The sequence below is a fragment of the Cotesia typhae genome, unplaced genomic scaffold (assembly GCF_013202065.1).
Source record: "Cotesia typhae breed Kobodo isofemale line unplaced genomic scaffold, CoteBio_Ctyphae contig_26, whole genome shotgun sequence".
In the NCBI taxonomy this organism is placed as follows: Eukaryota; Metazoa; Arthropoda; class Insecta; order Hymenoptera; family Braconidae; genus Cotesia; species Cotesia typhae.
In genome coordinates this window covers 147260-166544 of record NW_027423732.1, presented here as the reverse complement: position 1 = coordinate 166544, position 19285 = coordinate 147260, and the positions used below count along the sequence as shown (strand labels likewise).

At 32.6% G+C, this 19285-nt stretch overlaps 5 protein-coding genes and 1 long non-coding RNA gene across 8 annotated transcripts; 2 read left to right on the top strand and 4 right to left on the bottom strand.

Annotated features, from left to right (window-relative positions):
• Positions 1–1748: 1748 nt before the first annotated feature.
• On the bottom strand, positions 1749–5432 carry LOC141525545 (GTP-binding protein 2). The gene is made up of 6 exons (XM_074240087.1): positions 5321–5432; positions 5035–5054; positions 4163–4419; positions 2910–3838; positions 2382–2657; positions 1749–2242 (listed from the first exon to the last, which is right to left on the bottom strand). The coding sequence occupies exons 3-6, from the start codon at positions 4413–4415 to the stop codon at positions 1961–1963; spliced, it is 1740 nt and encodes a 579-aa protein (XP_074096188.1). The 5' UTR covers positions 4416–4419; positions 5035–5054; positions 5321–5432; the 3' UTR covers positions 1749–1960.
• Positions 5433–5795: 363 nt separating this feature from the next.
• Positions 5796–9471, bottom strand: LOC141525544 (protein TAPT1 homolog). The gene is made up of 8 exons (XM_074240086.1): positions 9102–9471; positions 8652–9011; positions 8273–8427; positions 8085–8182; positions 7685–8007; positions 7512–7609; positions 7239–7454; positions 5796–6948 (listed from the first exon to the last, which is right to left on the bottom strand). Exons 2-8 carry the CDS (start codon positions 8980–8982, stop codon positions 6304–6306), a joined length of 1866 nt encoding a protein of 621 aa, XP_074096187.1. The 5' UTR covers positions 8983–9011; positions 9102–9471; the 3' UTR covers positions 5796–6303.
• An 89-nt stretch (positions 9472–9560) lies between these two features.
• On the bottom strand, positions 9561–12631 carry LOC141525557 (putative protein phosphatase 2C T23F11.1). The gene is made up of 6 exons (XM_074240105.1): positions 12462–12631; positions 11954–12169; positions 11650–11855; positions 11339–11564; positions 10850–11273; positions 9561–9720 (listed from the first exon to the last, which is right to left on the bottom strand). The coding sequence occupies exons 2-6, from the start codon at positions 12138–12140 to the stop codon at positions 9684–9686; spliced, it is 1080 nt and encodes a 359-aa protein (XP_074096206.1). The 5' UTR covers positions 12141–12169; positions 12462–12631; the 3' UTR covers positions 9561–9683.
• A 650-nt stretch (positions 12632–13281) lies between these two features.
• Arfgap3 (ADP-ribosylation factor GTPase activating protein 3) lies at positions 13282–16448 on the top strand. Its single transcript, XM_074240092.1, has 7 exons — positions 13282–13436; positions 14006–14197; positions 14272–14403; positions 14746–15030; positions 15097–15362; positions 15432–15795; positions 16051–16448. Exons 1-7 carry the CDS (start codon positions 13362–13364, stop codon positions 16309–16311), a joined length of 1575 nt encoding a protein of 524 aa, XP_074096193.1. The 5' UTR covers positions 13282–13361; the 3' UTR covers positions 16312–16448.
• Positions 16449–16564: 116 nt separating this feature from the next.
• LOC141525583 (uncharacterized) lies at positions 16565–17443 on the bottom strand. 2 transcript variants are annotated; one of them, XR_012478862.1, is made up of 3 exons: positions 17306–17443; positions 16896–17070; positions 16565–16700 (listed from the first exon to the last, which is right to left on the bottom strand). It is a non-coding gene; the product is annotated as an uncharacterized LOC141525583 (long non-coding RNA). The 2 variants fall into 2 exon arrangements; XR_012478861.1 differs by lacking the exon at positions 17306–17443 and adding an exon at positions 17134–17301.
• Positions 17441–19065, top strand: Oscillin (glucosamine-6-phosphate isomerase Oscillin). Of its 2 annotated transcripts, none has more exons than XM_074240123.1 (3): positions 17441–17584; positions 18109–18237; positions 18327–19065. In XM_074240123.1, the coding sequence occupies exons 2-3, from the start codon at positions 18114–18116 to the stop codon at positions 19007–19009; spliced, it is 807 nt and encodes a 268-aa protein (XP_074096224.1). In that variant the 5' UTR covers positions 17441–17584; positions 18109–18113; the 3' UTR covers positions 19010–19065. The 2 variants fall into 2 exon arrangements, with proteins under 2 accessions (XP_074096224.1, XP_074096225.1); XM_074240124.1 differs by lacking the exon at positions 17441–17584 and adding an exon at positions 17626–17768.
• The last annotated feature ends 220 nt before the right edge of the window (positions 19066–19285 follow it).

The window sequence follows — 19285 nt, the reverse complement described above, 5'->3', positions numbered from 1 at the left end:
AATAGACCCTTACAACTTTCACCGTTTCCGTAAACCGACAATTAAAAATCAATTACAGCTGTCAATAAAAATTCTCAAATTTCTCTATAGAGTCTACAAGCGACCCTAAACGTCGCAAGTAAAAATAAACATATTTATTTCTCACGTGGGAACTTTCTCATTAGCCAAGTAACAAAATTCATAAATAAATTTCTATCAACACTAAAAGATCCAATAAAGATAACCAACTAAAAAAATTGTTCCTATTATTTTCTTCAGGTAATAGCCGACCCACTGAGAGGAGTAAACACCGAGCAAAAGGGTAGCCCGGAGCGTGCGACACTGACTGGGGCGTACCTTACAAACATTTAAGCACAATGTTGGTGCAACTACACGACTATTATTATTCATAAGCTTTATAATTAAGAGGCCCCCCCCAACCCCCAACCCCCGCGGACCCGAAGTCTTACGGCTCCCTACTAGCTTCAGCTAGAGACCCCCCGCAGCTCAAAATTCCCCTTTCAATCTAAAAATTCTTCTGCTGTATATTAAAAAATATTTTCCTAAAAAGTTGAAAACAAATATTTCTCGCTCGAATTTATTGGCAAACTTTGAGGCTTGTTAGAGGGTTACGTGCGCTGGGATAAGAAATATTCTTTGTCTGCATTACACACGGTTGCGTATTGCCCGCACTGTCTACTTTTTCTTTGAGCATTTTTTTTTATTTTTTTCATAAAAATTCCTCCACAATATCGTCAGCTATCCATACCATTTTTTTTTTTTACCATTATCTAGCTCTCTAGTTCTTCCCACAAATTTAACATTTTTTTTTTTTGCTACAAATTTTCATTTTTTTTTCTTTGTCAGCTCCAAAAATTTTTTTGGTCAAAATGACCTCGAGATCCTTAATCTACATTGAATTCCGGTTAAAATGAATACCCACATGACTATATTCCGTAAAAGTGACTGAACCCACGAAAAACCGCGAGTCAATTCGCGGTTTTTCGCGGATTTTTCATATGGGCCGTGTGGGTACTCAAACTTCAGGGAATTTTGTCAAGATTTAGAATATACACCGAAAAATTTCAAAATTTTGAATTCCAAAAATTAAATTTTAATTTTAATTAAAAATTTAAGAGAAGGAAGAAATATAAAAGTTGATGATATATCAAGAGTAACTTTAAAATTTATCGTAATACTTTTATGAAATAATGTTAGTGCCGGATATTAAAGCGGGCAGGGTACCTGGCAGAGCGCCATCTACAAAGTTATACACTTAATTCTTCTGCGCTCACACTTCCAACCCGAGAACTTACTGGCGAGTTTAACCGTAATTCAAACAATAATCCAACTCTGCGGTGCGACATATCTCGTAATCAACCCAAAATTGAGTTATCTTAATCCTGGTTCCTACCCAACACCTACCGCCCCCTTAAATTCCCTCAAAAATAAAAAAAAAAAAAAAAAAAATAAAAAAAATCAATTTTTTTCAATTTCATTTATACTATGTTATTCTCAACAAAATTCTCTAAAGTTTGAGTACCCACACGCCCTGCAAGCCAAACCCGCGAATTAATTGGCGGCTTTTGTCACTTTGACATAATATAGGCATGTAGGTAGTCATTTCAACCGGAATTCTCTCAGCTTCATCCCTCCACACTTCATTTTCACCAAAAAAATTTTCAAAAAAAAAAAAAAAATTCAAAAATTCAGAATTATTATTATTATTATTATTATTATTATTATTATTTTTTTTTTTTTTTTTTTTTTTTATTGTAATCTTAGAGCTAATCTATTTACAATGGCCTTAACACTTGATAGACAGTAATGATATATAAAAATATTCGTCATAATTGTTGAGTAATTACGATAAATATTTTCTCACAATAAATACTACTTGTCTTGTAATATATCTTTATTAATTATATTAATTATTATTTTTAAATAATTCGAAGAAAAAAAAAAAAAAAAACGAAAAAACTTAATCTCGATTCTGAGATCCAATGAGCGGAAATACCTGAGTGATTTTACCGATCCCCTTGGTCTTGCCTTCGCGAAAGAGGAGTCGCATCCCGACGTGCAGATACTCGGGGTGGCTCACGAACCGGAACAGGACCGAGGCGGTGTCATTCGTCTGGAGCCCGTCTTCCTTCACGTCCATGATCCCCTCCATTACACAAGTTTGTCTGACGTTGCCGACGTGGACTGTCGCTTGAAAGCCCGGGAAAATTCCTTTTGCGTGATAAACCACGAAAACTGTCGCCTGAGGCCAGAAAAATTTTTTTTAAAAAAAAATAAATATCATTTTTTAATTCTACGGGAAATTTCTAAAGAAATGAGTACCCAACATGCAAACTTCTAGAAATTTTAAGGAGAATTCAATAACATAAATGTTTTCTCACCTGGAAGAAGACAGTAGCATGGGGGTGGTCCGCGCTGGAGACGAGGACCATTCCGGGCCTGAAGTGCGGTAGTGCATCTTCTAGGCCCTCTAAGGTGAGACTCGCGCTCTGCGAGGCTTTTACTAGGCAGCATGGGGCTTTGTTTCGGTGGAGGCTTACCACTCGGACGTGCGAGAACTCGCCGTCAGGCAGAGGCCCAACTAGAAGACGAGATCCTGGAGCGATGCTGCCTTTTACCATCAGACCTCCGAGAACTGGGTCAGGAAGACCCGCCACCTAGAAAAATAATTTTTTAATAAATTAATTACAGAAGTTTTAGGAAAAAAAAAGCTATATCTCCTAAAATATTAATTGTAGACCCATACAACAAAAATGTTTTTTGTAGGAAATTTTCTAAGCTACAATTGTGAATTGTGAATTGTGAATTTTTCCTAAAATCAATATTTTAAGAGCTATAGCCATTTTTATAGTACCTAAATAGGCCACTGAAAAAATCATTATAGGAGTAAGACTAAAATTTTTCCTTACCTTAAAAGTCTCGTCGATCTGGAACAAGCAAGTTCCACTCTCAGTCTCCAGATCCGAAGGTTCCGCCGGCAAATCCCTGATAAACATGGTAAGATCCTCCAGCCCGACTCCAGAAACACTGCTGACACAAAATATTGGAATTTTCCCCTCCCACCTTTCGTTCCTAAAGTTTCCAGTATTTTTGACTACTTGGAGGGGCATGGTGCAGCCCTGAGCCCTGACAGCGCCCTCTAGCTGTTCCAAGGTCAGCCGTTCGGAAAACCCAAGGTCAATTTTAGTAACAACAATAAAGAACGGCAGCCTGAGAGCGAGACACAGCGCCATGTGCTCCTGCGCGGCTTCATTAAGGGGCGGAGCAACTACAAGCATCACGTGGTGGGGGGAGTACCCCATGAGGCCCAAAAGCGTTGTCCTCAGGTACTTCCGGTGCCCCGCGAGATCAATGAAGGTCACGACTTTGCTCGCATGCTCGCAAATTTCCTCCGCCGTGGTCATTTCCGCGTAATTTAAAACATGGCCGTCTTGAGCGAAGCCGATGATCTCGTGGGAGATCGAAGAAGTTCTCCCGCTGCGGATCTCGTGCAGGTGGCGCAGCATGTTCAGTCTCGCTCTTCCACGCCCGTTGTCCAGCTCTCCCTGCGTAAGGACTCCCAGAAGCGTCGACTTCCCCGCGTCCTGCGAGCCTACGACTGCTAGACGCAGGTCCGTTATGTCCTGGCCCTCTCTGTCGCCCTTGCGGAGCTTTTTTACTATCACTTCCGCCACTCGCCGCTCTGGAGGAGATGAAAGCTTTGATTGGGACCCGGCAGAGCGCTCTCGGAGCACTCGGGTTGTCGCGCCAAGTCGCGACGCCATGTCACGGAGAGTTTTTAAGGAAGCTTTCATTTCGTCTCGGGAGAGGCCTGTTAGCTTGCCGTTGTCTTCTACGCCTAAATATTGACATTTTTTAAGATACAAGCCCATCTTGATGTTATACTCGTCAAGAGCTTTCATTTAAATACCCACATGCATTTTTCATATATTTTTCATATATACATATATATATATATATATATATATATATATATATATATATATATATATATATATATATATATATATATATATAAAATATATGAAAAATTGATGTGGGTATTCAAATGAAAGCTCTTGACAAGTTTAATCTCAGGATGAGCTTATATTTTTGAACAAGTCAATAGTTCACAAGATACAAGATCATTTCTTAATTATCTATCTAGAGATTTTTAACTTACCTATCTGATAAATAGCTTCACCATGTCCTTCCTTGAGCCGCCACTTCATCTGCGTAACAAGGTGCTCGAACCGCTGGCATGAGGGATTAACTAGCTTTAATTTATACTCAATATTTCCCTGCTCGGGTTCCGGAGGCAGACAGTCTAAGTCTAGGTCATCTTCGGTTTTCATGCTTTCAGTGTTTCCGTTAAACTTGTCCCATTTTTTGGACTTTACGTCCTCAGTGTCAAAGAGTGCCAGAAATGATTCCATTGTCCTGAAATTAATTTAATAAATTAATAAAAAAAAATTATTTTGTTAATATTTAATCAATTAAATTTTTTTTTTTTTTTGATTTTAAGATTAACTTAAATTCTAAGACACTCATTCCCGTAACTCGTGCAGTGGCTGCCTCGTGCAGGCCTTCATTCAGGCCCTTAGGCCGATGCTCTGTAGAGCGGGTGGACGTAAGTTCGATTCCCGGAAGAGTTGCAATTTTTTTTTTTTTAATTTTATAAATTAATTTTAAATATTGAAAATAATTTAAAAAATATTAATTTTTGAATTTAATTTTAATTTTAATTTTTTTTTTTTTTTTTTTTTTTTTCCCTAATATTTAGGTTTTTATTTCTAAATCAATTTTTTTTAATTTAAATTAAGATTTTTTTTAATTTTGAAAATTTAAAATTTAAAAATAAAAAATGACTGAATTTTGTTTTTAAATAAAATATAAAAAATAAAATAAAATGAGCCCTTATGCAACAAATTATTTTAAAAATAATTGCATCAGCTGTCACGTGATTATTTTTGACAATTCGTGGTGTTATATCTTGTGTACAAACAAAGTCTATCAATAACAATGACAAGACTAAACAGCTGAAGGTCAAATTACCTGCGACAAATCACTCTGTCCTGAAACAAAAAAAAATTATTATTATTGTTATTATCATTATCACAATAACAATCATAATTATTAATAATTAATAATGTAAATAAGATGACTAATCATAAAAATTATTATTAAAAAATAAATCGTGATTTAATAATGATGAAACTTTGAGAGAAAGTGACAGCTGGTTAGAGCGCGCAATAATACCTCAGTTTCTTTGTCCAAATAAGTTAATAATTGTTATTGTTATTGGAAAATAATGAGTAATTGGTAAAGTCTAATTACTTACTGATTAATTTTCCATTCACGGTCTAATGTGTGATGATAAATACCGGGGTTGTTGTTGTTTTAAAACTCAGCACTTCGGAGCTGATTGTTAGACTGTCGCCATTTTGTTGTTTAGTGACATCTAATGGCGGAAATTTGTAATAATTTTAAAAATTTTTTGGCGCGGGAAATTAAAAATTTTTTATATAAAAATTTTAATCTTTAGAATTATTATTGTTGTTGTTATAAGGTTAAAAGAAATAAACAATAAAAAAAAATATTTATTATAAATTTTTATTAACGCAAACAAAACTTTCCGTATAAAAAAAAAATTAGCCTCAAGATCCACAGAGAAAACAAATTAAATTATATAGTTAAACACGTACTTATAAATATAAAAATTCCCACATATATAAATATATTAATATATATATATATATATATATATATATATATATATATATATATATATATATATATATATATATATATATATAGATATAGATATATATAATATATACACTTTACAACAAAAAATTAGCTAATAATGTAAACTGTAATTTTTTTCAGAGTATCTAGAGGCCTTTTGCGCCTCAAAAATTCCAGAAAATGTCCAAAAATCTCTTTGAGAACTTTTTCTCAACAAAATGGCGGGTTTAAGCTTTCAAAATGGCTTCTTGGCGGGAAATATAAATGTACAAGGCAAAAAAAAATTTTTTTGGCACGAAAAATTAGTCAAATTGTCAAAAAAAAAAAAAAAATCAAAATTTCTTGTCATAAATCTAAAAAACATAATTTTTATAATAATTACAGAAAAAAAATCAAATTTTCCGCTCTGGCGGCCATTTTGTGTTTATGCTTGGCGGCCATTTTGTTTAGGAGCAAAATTCCGGAAAAAAGGGTTGCATGTGGAGCAGAAGGTAGTGATGAACAATAATGAAAAGCGACAAGGTCCAAAAGTGACTATTTGAGACGCCAGAGGGCTCCAAAGCCCCCGAAAAAGGTTTAAGGCAACAGCGGTTCGCTTTCAGCGCGAGCCACAGGTTTTATTTCCTGATTTACATCATTGCACGACAAAGAAGCCTCGCAGGACTTTTTGTCGGCATTGAGAGAGTCATTGAAGCAGACACTGGTCAAGCTGGTGGCGCTGTTGGACAAAATGGCGACTCCGGACTTGGGATCTTTGTCATTCAAGACAATTAGCGGCGCGGGAGGGAATTCCGCTCCGTGTCTCCGGAAGTAAATGTTGGTGTGGTCGACACTGAGTGTCCTGTTGAAGACGTTGTTCTTCCTGGTCTTCTCGAACTTGTCGCTGGTTTCCGCGGAGTGAGAGGCGATCAGGTCGCAGGCCCGCCCCAGCAGGATCAGGCTGTTGAGGATCCTCAACGCAAACAGGATCAAGTACCCCAGCAGGAACAGGATCATGTTCGACGGCCTAGAGGTCGCTGACAGCGTCGAGAACAAAACTTTGCTCATTGCGACACCTAGCGGCAGCGGAATGAACCCCATCCGACGCGCCACTAGGTCCGAGGGGTCCGAAAATGCCGTTTTTTGCCGCGTTTGCGCCATGTCGTAGGCCAAGCTCAAGGTGTAGTCTCTGTAGACTGTCGAATGCAGCTCGTTAAACCGCGTTATAAAAGCGTGTTTTATCTAAAACAATATTAAGAAATAATTATATAAGCTCATCTTAATGTTGTACTCTTCAAGATTTTTCATTAGAGTACCGACATCAATGTTTCATATATTTTATATATATATATATATATATATATATATATATATATATATATATATATATATCATATATATGTATATAAAAAATATATAAAAAATGCATGTGGGTACTCAAATGAAAGCTCTTGATGAGCCTGACACCAAAATGAGCTTATATCTAAAAAAAATTTCAATAGTTGACGAGACACAAGGTCATTTCTTCTTACCCAGTCTACGACTACTTCCGCAGCGAGTAAAGCAAAACAATCTGGTAATAATATATAAAGCCGATCAACTTTCCAGGCGTACTCCCGCATTGTTTGCAGACTCACCACCACCAGGAGCGTCAGGAGGTGAAAGCGCTCTCTTACGTCGGAACAGGCTACTTGAAATAAATTATTCTTGTCGAATTTTTTGAATACAGCTCCTTTTAACTCAACAAACTGCAAAAATTTTAATTATTTTTTATATTAACACAAAAATAATAAATGAATGCTTACATTGTTGGCTAAGACAATTGTTAACAACGCCTTATTACTGCTATTGATAGCGACGTTGAGTGTCGCCGCTTGGACTAGGACTAATATACTATGTAATACTGATTAATAAATAAATTAAGGAAAATTGTAATTAAATAATAATTAATTAAAATTATTTTTAAAGCAAAGGATACTGACATAACCAACAGTGAACAATAAATGGGAAATAGTCCCGAGATGCTGATGCCGGCGGGACCTCGACTGCGGCTCGGTCGCTGTCCAGAGAAGCGCGTCTATCGTGTCCTGCCCGATAGCGCTAAAAAGCCGGTCTCCGACTTCTAGCATGTTGTAGAAGATGTAGAGCTTTATCACACTCTGACTCTTCACTCTGTGGTAGATTATCGAAGTGTCAAAGTGGGTTGTCGCCACGCAGCAGCTTATCACCACGATTCCTTTTAGGAGGTCACAGATCTCCGCTGGTCGCAAAAATCGCTCGGATTTTCGCGTAGATTTAATTCTGAAAAAATTTTTTTTTAAATATTGACGTTTAAATATTTTTTTTTTTTTTTTTTTTTTTTTTTTTTTTTTAATTACCCAAAACAGTATCCGAGGGATTTTGAAATTATCGCCCAGATTGCCATTAGGAAGCGAAGAGGTAGAAATGTGTAGACAAATAAAAATGAATCTGCGCACTAAAAAAAAAAAAAAAAAAAATTAGTATAGAAAAAAATTTTATATTGTTTTATTAAATTTATTATTAATTATAAATTATAAATTAATACCTGAAGGAATCCATAAGTCATAAATTTCTCAACTTCTCTAGGAATTTTAATAAAAGAATATATTTTTTCTCTTCTTGCAGAAAATCTTTCTTCATCATTTTCTAACTCATAACCTCTAGTTAGCTCCGTTTTAATAAAATCAAAAAATGATACACCTAAAAAAAAAATTAATTATTATAGTTAAAAAATAATAATAATAAATTAAAAAAAAATGTTTTAATTAAAAAAAACAATAATAATAATAATAATTCTAAAAATTAAAATTTTAATTTAAAAAATTTTGAATTTGCCGGGCAAAAATTAAAAAAAATTGTTTTTTTAATTAAAAAAAAAATAATAATAATAATTAAATAAATAAAAAAAAAAAAAAAAAACTTACTACTTCTTCCAATATGACCTTTCCTTTCTTCCCCATCAACCTGTCCTTGATCATGACCATCAACCAGGTCCTTGTCATCTCCACCTTTATTATCCTCACCATTAGCTATCTTAAGCCCCTGAACCCGAGAATTATCACCAGCCCGACAATACTCACCATCATCATCATCATCATCATCATTATCATAATTAAAAGACTTTCTGAACCTGATATGCTTTTTGTCCATGATGACATCACCAACTTCTTGCTCACTATTTTTGTTTACTATTTTAAAGTGACTGTTATTATTGTGATAATTATTATTAACAACCTTGTCATTTTCCGTGGCCATGGTCAACACTTCAACATAACCTATTTCTTCTTTTAAATAAATAAAAAAATTTAATAATTTAATTCAATTAATAAAAAATAAATAATTAAATAATTATTCATATATTTTTATATTTATACTTTGTAGAAAGAGGACAGCTGGTGTGTATTCAAGACTTAACACTTGACTGGACTCGGGTAGATAATCATTTGTAGAAAAATATTATAAAAACATCTTACGTTCACTACAATATTAATATTTATTGTAAAAATAATAATAAAGATAATTTCAAGTGTCTAATTATTATTATTATTATTATTTTTGTGCGTGTGACACATCATCACTTACACAACAGTACTGCAGTTGTTCATGTGTGGACTTGTGCGCTGTCAGTTGTCAGGTTTGAAACTACGCGGCGCGCGCGTGCGCGGGACTTTTTAATTTTGAGCGGGAAAATTTGAATTTTAAAAATCACAAATTTTTAAAAGAAAATTTTTTTTTAATATACATTATTTTTTTTTCAGTCAAAGGTAATTTTCGGAAAAAAATAATACGTTTATTTAAAAAAAAAAAAAAAAAAAAAAAAAAAATCAACATAATTAATACAATAATTTTGATTTCACAAAGTAAATAAATAAAATTCAGTTTTTCTTCTCAAGCACCAACAAACTAAGTAGTAATACAAATAAATACTAATTAACATTCATTATACTTAGAATAAATTAATCTGCATCTTTATTGTTTATTACTTCTTGTTCACTGAAAGAAAAAAAAATTTTAATAAAAAAAAAACTGTTACTAATAATTTTTAAGTACTATAAGATTAGCTATATCTCCTAAAATATTGATTTAATATTTTAATATTTTAATATTTTAGGAGATATCATCGCTCAAAAAAAAAAAAAATATTTTTTTTACTTAAAAATATTGCCGCTTTTATTTTGAAAAATGATTATTGCATTTAGTATAGTAAAATTAGCTAAGAAGCCTCCAATATTTTAAGGAGAAATTTTACTACAATTTATACCTGGAGTTTTAAGATAATTTTTCTTTTCAAAGTCCATCGTACAACCCTCGGCCTCTAATTACTTCCAACCATAATTGCAGTGAATTTTATTTTCTTACAAGCTCGTGTTTAATTTTCATTTAAAAAATTTATAAAAATGGCTAAATTAACAATTATTTTATTATTGACTATTTTTTTATTTTGTGCAATTGTTTATGTAAGTATTAATTATTTAAAAATAAAATCAAAAAATTTTTTGAATATTTTTTTTTTTTCTTAAAATAAAATTATAATTATAATTTTTTTTTTGAAAAAACAGGCGCTGGAAATTAAAATAGAAGAATCAGAAAATTCTGGAGAAGAAAAAAAAATAAGAGATTTAACAAAGCGTCAATTAGATTTTGCTGAACTATTCCCTGCAACTATTCGATATATCATGGATATATTATTGTTTATTTCAAAAGGAGTAAGTATTAAATTTTTAATAAAAAAAAATTAATAGAAATTATTAATAATAATAACACTTTTTTTTTTTTTTTTTTTTTTAGTTAATTGGATGGTTCGAAAAATTTTCCGGATAATTTTATTTTTTAGATCATAATAAATTCAAATTGTGATAAAAAAAAAAATAAATAACTGAATAAAAATTAATAAAAAAATTAAAATTTCGTTTTTTTTTTTTTAATTGTTTCCTAAAAAAAAAAAATATTTAAAGATTTATGGTCACTTAAATGACTATATCTACTAAAATATTGGAGATAGACCTAAAAAGTAGGAGTGTTTTGGATAGCAAATTTCCTAAGCTACAATTTTGATCTCTTATAAATTTTTCCTAAAATCATTATTTTAAAAGTTATGGCTACTTTTATAAAAAAAAGTTACCTATTGATATGTAATAAATTTTCCGTATCATGACTTTTCCTCTGACAGCGAAGTATCAAATCAGAAACAGGCTTTCCATGGAGCAAACAGACGACAATAGCCGTCATATTGTCGCACCCAGTTCCCATGAGTGCGTCAGGAGCCAAACAATGATTCAACAGCTCCTCGCAAATTAACTCCGGGTCCACAGTTGCTTTTTCTAAATTTTTCTTCCCTCCTTTGTCTGAATCCTCCGAGTAGTCTTCAATGCTAGAATCGCGACTTCGAGGATGCGAGTCCTCGTCAACGCTGTACTGGGTCGCTATATAGTTCCTGATAAAGTCTACTACCTCGTGACTGGTCATTACGTCCCAAATTCCGTCGCAGGCAAGGACAATAAATTCCCAATCTTTGTTTATTTCGAATTTTTGTACTTCAGGAAATGCTGAAAAAAAAATTAATTTTCTTAAATGATAAAATTTTTTTTTTCATGAAAGTTAATGACAGTACCTGTAACTATTTGTTCCTCGGCAGTCTTAGTGTTGTTCCACTTGAATTTAAAGTCACCGAGAGCGCGAGAAAGCGCTAGGTGACCATTTACGCGGTTAAATTCGACCCAACCACCCGCGGCTTCGATTCTCTTCCGCTCGTCCTCCAATGTGGGTTTGTGGTCACGGCTCAGCTCAACTAGGTAGCCGTTAACGGAGGCTATTGCTCTGCTATCTCCAGCGTTTGCCTAAAAAAATTTACGCATGAGCTTTTTTTTTTAAATGCTTACACTATAAAAACTTAAATAAAATTAAAAAAAAATTATTACTTACACTATACAGTACATTGTCCTTAATAAGAATTGCAATCACTGTAGTTCCAGCACGTTCGGCTCTTAACACCGTGTCTGCTTGCATTGCTTCGTCCAGTTGCAAAAATCCTTGTTCCATAGCTTCTACTATTTTTCCTTGTTTGTACTCCGGCGTCTTTACAATGTAATCATGCAAATGTTTCCCGGCATGCTGGGACATTGTCGCTCCTAAAAAAATAGGTAAAAAAAAATTAAATAATGCTCAAAAAAAAAAAAAAATACAGAATTTTTTTTAAATTAAATTAAAATAAATTTAATAAAACAACCTCCATGCCCGTCGTAGACGGCAAAAAAAGCAGTTCCAGGGTCTTCAGGAAGCGACAAAATATGAACATGGCAATCCTCCATCTTGACCCTCCATCCTTGCATGCTTGAGCTACCCACCAGGTAATTTTCATCCCGGCAACATGCTGATTGTTTTGTTGTCACTGGCTCGCTCAAAGTTTGTCCCATTTTTTGTTTTATTTAACAAAAATAACAATCTAAAATAATTTAATTTATTATTATTATTATTATTATTATTATTTATTTATACTTTATATTAAAGTCACTTTAATTTTATTTAACAAAAAAATTATTTTAAAAAATTGCATTTTTTTTTAATAAAATTTTGTCAATTTTTTTTGTCACAATTTACTAAAATTTTAATTTCACTTGATATTTTTTTAATTTTTTATTATCATAATTAATATTAATTATTATTATAAATATTTTAATTGTTTATTATTAAATAAATAAATATTATTTTAATAATAATAAAAATTGACAACTTACCGGAAGAATTCCAAACAATTTATTTGTTTATATATTATAATGATTAAAAAAGTTATTTTTGGGTCATTTAACTTTCTATAAATACTCACATAACCTTAATTAATAATTATTTTATTTTTTTTATTTAATTTGTTGATTTTTTTTCTCCTTTTTCATGTTTTCATGACGCGGGCCTGCCAACTGGCTGCTTTACAATAAATAGTTATTTAAAATTCCACCAGAGCGCGGGACTAGTTTACTTTTTAAAAAATTAAAAGTTCTGGAAATTATAAAAGAGTATTAAATTATTTATTTACAATTAAATTTCAATAATTAACTGTGAAAAAAGCTTATTAAATTGACTTTAGTAATTTAAACAATTATTATTTACTGCCTCTAACATTTTTATATAAAAAAATCAAAGAAATTCACAGCTGATTTGGCCGCCATATTTAAAATAAGGTGGCGGGGCGATTAAACAATTATGGCCGACTGCTTTCCGTTGCCATGGAAACAATGATGGCCGCCGGGTTTGAGTGTTTCTTATTTTTGCCGCAGCAGCACTGTTTTGAATTTAAAAACGCGCGTGAAATTTAAAATGAATAAATTATGATGAATTAAAATCATATTTATTTAATTAATAATAAACAATTAAAATATTTATAATAATAATTAATATTAATTATAATAATAAAAAATTAAATATATCAAGTGAAATAAAAATTTTAATAAATTGTGGCAAAAAAAATTGACATAAAAATTTTATTAAAAACAAATACAATTTTTTTAAAATAATTTTCTCCGATAGAGCGCACCACTAAATAATTCTGAAAACGGAAACTGTCATGCGTGATAGCGATAAAAAACAAGGCGACCTCGGAACAGAGTGACAACACGTCTACACGTCAAAAATTCTTAAAAATGGCAGAATCATCTCCAACAAAAACCGAAATTGAGGAAGTTTTTAAACGTTTGCGTGCTATTTCTTCTAACAAAGTGAGTTTTTTCATCAAAAATTTATTAATTAATTATTTTGCTAACAAGATTCGCTTCAAGAGTCATTTAATTTATCAAAACTGTGGCTAGAAAATATTAAAATATCAACATGCCTCATCTTTGATCACACTCCTGACACACCTCACATATTTACATAATTATCTCGGAATTTTTAATCAATAGTTGGTTTGTTTTTTCATAAAAATTATTTCTGAGTTAAAATAAATAATTGTTGGTAATTTTTTATTATAAAATTATTATTATTATTATTATTATTATTATTATTTTTTTTTTTTTTTTTTTTAAGTTAATTTTATAAGTTTCAGGTTATGGATGACGTTTCTTCAAAATTTGTGTCAAAATTTAATTTAAAAAAAAATTTATTTTATTATTTAAAATTGTTTAAGGATCCAAAATTTTAGAAATTTTTTTTTTTTTTTACAATTTAAAATTGTTTTTTTTTTAAATGTTAAGATATTTTTTTACAATTTTAATTTTGACAGATTTTTAATTTCTAAAAATAAAATTACAAACATTGTTATTATTATTATTTTTTTTTTTAATTTTAGACATGCTTTGACTGCAATGCAAAAAATCCAGCTTGGTGCAGTGTCACGTACGGAGTTTTTTTGTGCATTGATTGCTCCGCAATTCACCGTAGCTTAGGAGTCCATTTAACATTTGTAAGATCCTCTCAATTAGACACTAATTGGACATGGCAGCAGCTGAGGAATATGCAATTGGGAGGAAATGCTCACGCAGTAAGTTTTATTAATTAATTTCAGAAATTTATAAATCTTTTCCTATTAATTATTTAAAAATTAAAAAATTTCAGAGATTATTTTTTTCATCTCACAATTGTACCAGCACAGACGCGCAACAAAAATACAAATCTCGTACCGCGATGCAGTACCGGGAAAAACTTGCTCAAGCTTCCAATCAAGCAATGAAACGTTACGGTACCAAGGTAATAATTAATAATAATAATTATTTTCCACATTTTATTAAAAAATTACCTTCCTAAAATCTCAAAAAAATTGTTTTTTAATATAAATATATTTATTTATATCTACAAAATATATATTTAAACTTTAAATTGTAGGTAATAATTACAGCGTATGACATTAAAATGGTGAGAAAAAAATGTTGAGTGTGTGTTAAATTAATTAACAAAAAAAAAAAAAAAAATTAATAATATATTTTTTACTTGACTAATAATTAAAAATAAAAAAAAATAATAAATTATTTTTATCGACTAAAATTAAAAAATTTTTTTAATCAAAAAAAATAATAAATTAATTAATTTTAGCTACACATTGATGAAAGCGAGTCGAATAAATGCCAAGAAAAAGACAAAGAAGAGGTTGATTTTTTCACCGAGCACGAGTCTTTCGAAGAGCTTAACAAGATGGCGGCTCTCAGCCTCAAAATGGCGGCTCCTACGATAGAGAGGGCGAAAGAGAAGAACAAGGACAAAGATGTTGATTTACTGATTAATTCTTTGGGGCCTACGGTTAAATTATCGGAAGGATCTGGAGGTGGTAATTTTAAATCGACTATCGGAGGACGGAAAGTTCAGCAGAAAAGACCTGGGGTAAATTTTTTTGATTGAAAAATTTTTATTTAATTTTTTAATTATTAATTAATAATTTTTTAACAGTTAGGAAAGAAAGCCGGAGGAATGGGAGCTCAGAGAGTGACGACGAACTTTGACGAGCTCGAAAAGTCAGTCGCGGAATCCCAGGCGGCTGTTATTAAAGAACCGGAGACAGAAGAGGACCAATCAGAAGCTAACAGCCGGCTGGCTTACAAGATGGAGCAGAATCTTACGGAACAGGCGAAGCTCGTCAACGAGCGTACTAAGAAAATGGACCCCAAGAAGGCCAGCCAGGCGGAGCGCCTTGGGATGGGATTTGGCTCGCGCAGGTGCATAGATTTTTTTTTTTTTTAAAGAAAAATTAATAAATTAAATAAATAAGATTATTTATATATTAGCGGAGCGAGTCACTCTGCGTTCAGCGACATGAAAGTTATCACCCAAGAGTCAACAAACACTCGCAAAGAGTCCAAGTTCTCTTTAAGAGACGAGTCAGAGACAGAAGCGCCCTCCGTGAGGATCGTCAACGATTTAGACGATTTTTTTTCGGCGATAAGTACACCGTACTCCTCAAAGTCTTCCTACAAGTCGACCGAGGAGGTCGTTGTGATCAGCGAGCCTGAGCCGCCGAAGAGAGGCCCGAGGATCAAGCCAGAGGTCAAGCACTTGGCCAGCGGGGACGGAGAAGCCCAAAGAAAATTCGGGGAAGCCAAGGCGATCAGTTCCGACCAATATTTCCGCGATGGGAACAACGACGATGCGGTAATTGTTTTCTAAATTTTTCAAATTACATATTTTTTTAACGCGACCCTCGGAATCGTATCCGGGGCCGCGAGACGCGTAAAATGAGTACCCACAAGCCTGAAACCGACCCTGGAGCACACACACGACGCACACGACGCACACAAGACACACTCAAGACACACAAAACACACATAGGCTTGTGGGTACTTATTTTACGCGGAATTTCATCAAGAGTAAGAATTCAGGGGTTAAATTTTGATAAAATTATTACAGTGGGAACGCAAAAGCAATTTAAGAAGATTCGAGGGCTCCTCGTCGATCTCATCTTCCGATTACTTTGGGAGCAATCAAACTTCTCCGACTGGCTCGTACTCGCCGGGGTCACTTTCGATGAGCAGCATCGCCGCAAGAACCGGCTCCGTCGATCTTGAGGATGTTCGCGAGTCAGTGCGTCAAGGTGTGAATAAAGTTGCTGGAAAAATTAGTTCACTGGCAAATGCTGCAGTAAATTCACTACAGGATCGTTATTTTTAATGATAAATTAATTAATCCTGTAATTAATTATAAACTAATTGATTGTTAATCTTTTTACAGTAAATGTTTGTTATTTGCCTTAAAGTTATTATTTGTAAGGTTCTATTGAGTAATAAAAATTATCGCTATTAATATTATTTATTTTTTATGATTTTAGAATGTTTGGTGTAGCGTGAGAGAATTTTTTTTTGTAGAGCAATTTAATTTCCTACAAGAGTATTGAATGAAAATTGTTAAAAAAAATTCAACAGCTCCATTTTTGAATAAATTTTATTTTTAAATTACATCGAGATGATCAAAATATTTTTTTTTTAAATATTTTCATTTTTTGTGATAAAAATTAACGTTGCTCTCGCTGACCCACTTTCTGCTACGTTCATCATAAGTTTCTGGGGAAAAAAAAAAAAAAAAAAAACCATTAAATAAAAAAATAATTTTTTTTTTTAATAATTAAAAATATGAAATGTGTAGATCATAAAATTTAGAAGATAAAAAGTCCTTATCCGCGAATTGATTTAACCAACCATTCTCAAGTTGCAGGCTAGTAAAATAAAAAAATAAAAAAAATTTTTTTTTCTACCTACCCTGAAATTTCTTAGACTCTACAAGCCTCGCAACCATCACATCAACAGTTGCGACGTAATTAAGCAGGAGGTAAGATATGGACCCAATCGCAATCAAAGTTACCAAAGTCGTGAATAAAAAAATGAAATATTTTCTTCTGTCGTCCATTTTGTCTATCGCTGACTCAACTATCAACTAAAATAAATTCGATTAATATTTTATCTATAAAAACTATTAATCTAATTATAGCCAATTCACCAGGTGTCGAAATCTTGATTTAAAATTTTTAAATTTCCCGCGCTTAAGCGCGCCATTTTAATTCTCACCGCCATTTTGCCGTGGTTACATACCGACAGTACAATTTTAAAAAAATTGATTTTTATATTAATTATAAACAATTATTAGAAAAAAAAAAAAAAATTATATTTACATTTGTCAAGTTTCCCTCTTTGAGAATTTCAAAGAAAATTTCAAAAATTCCGACCCACTCCCACTCCTCCTACCGCCCGCCATTTGTTTTTTTTTTAGTTTTTTTGGGCGATCTTGTTGACACCAATTTAGAGTTTTTATGTAATTAGATATATTTTGAAGGGGATAATAATTAAACTGTGTTATTATTATTATTATTATTATTATTATTGTAGTTAGATATATGTAGGAGGGTTTTATCAACCGGGCGGCTTCTGATTTTGTTTATCAAAGTTATCAAGTAAGAGCTGCAGAATATTAATAAGGTCGTGATAAATTCTTCAGTAAATTATTTTTGTTATAAACAATACACCATTCTTTTGTGGAAAATCACCAAGTGAATCATATATCCTGGAATTTTATAATTTCCCTTGAATTTTAAAAATTTTTAGGATAAAGTGTTAAATTTAATTATAAAAAATTATGTAAAAATTTTTAATTTATTTTTGAAAAAGTTCGATCTCTTTTATTCAGAATTAAATTTTTTAAAAGATTCTCGAATAAAATTTTTTTTAATTCCAAAATTTTTTTCTGAACTGCCTTGTTACTCCTAAACGGCTAGTTTAATCAATTCGCGGATAAAAACCTTTTTTGTAGCCCATAAAATTTCTTATATGATCTTAAAAAAAAAATTTTTTTTTTTTTTTATTGAAATTTTTTAATTTGCGGTTTTTGTAACTTTGAAACTACTGGTCTAATTAATTCGCGGATAAGGACCTTTTTTGTAGCTGATAAAATTTCCTATATAATTATAATTTTTTTTAGGAAAAATGCGTCTAGTAATTTGCGACACAGTCGACTACGTGTCAGAGTGGTCCGCGAAATACGTGATGAAGCGTATCCACGACTTCCAGCCGAATGAGAACAAGTACTTCGTCCTTGGCTTGCCTACAGGTAAAAATCTTTATAAAAAAATTTTTTTAAAATTTTTGGTTCAAAATTTTCAATTAAAAAAAATTAATTAATTAAATATTAAATTCCAGGAGGAACTCCTTTAGGGATGTATAAAAAATTAATCGAGTTCTACAAGAAAGGCAAGCTGTCGTTTAAATACGTGAAGACCTTCAACATGGACGAGTACGTGAACCTCCCAAGCAGCCACTCGGAGTCTTATCACTACTACATGTACCACAACTTCTTCAAGCACATCGACATCGAGCCTTCAAACGCGCACATCCTTGACGGCAACGCCGCGGACTTGGAGCTGGAGTGCCGGAACTTCGAGCAGAAGATCCTGGAGGCGGGAGGCGTGGACCTCTTTATCGGAGGAATCGGCCCGGACGGGCACATCGCGTTCAACGAGCCCGGCTCGTCGCTGGCCTCTCGCACCCGAGTAAAGTCCCTGGCTCAGGACACGCTCGAGGCGAACAAGCGGTTCTTCGATAACGACATCGAGAAGGTCCCCAAGCAGGCGCTCACTGTCGGAGTCGGCACTGTCATGGACGCCAAGGAGGTCATGATCCTCATCACCGGGTCCCATAAAGCCTTCGCCCTTTACAAGGCCATCGAGGAGGGCATCAACCACATGTGGACCGTCTCTGCCTTCCAGCAACATCCCCACGCGCTCTTTATCTGCGACGAGGACGCCACGCTAGAGCTTCGCGTTAAGACTGTCAAATACTTCAAGGCTCTCAGTGATGTTCATCGGAAGTTAATCGAAGACTAAGCTGTAATGCTGTGCGAATAATTTTTATCAGGAAATATATTTTTCTTACATATAAATCGTCGAGTTTCTTTTTTTTTTCCTGGAACTTTGAAAAGGCTGCTCCAATTAATTTGCGGATAAGAACCTTTTTTGTAGGAAATTAAATTTTTTAAAAATTAAAAAATAATTGAAATTTTTTCAAAATTAGATTTAAAAAAAAATTTTTTTTTTAATTGAAATTAAAATTTCAACTTTCAAACTCCTCGAATTTTTTTAAACTTTTAAAAAACAAACAGA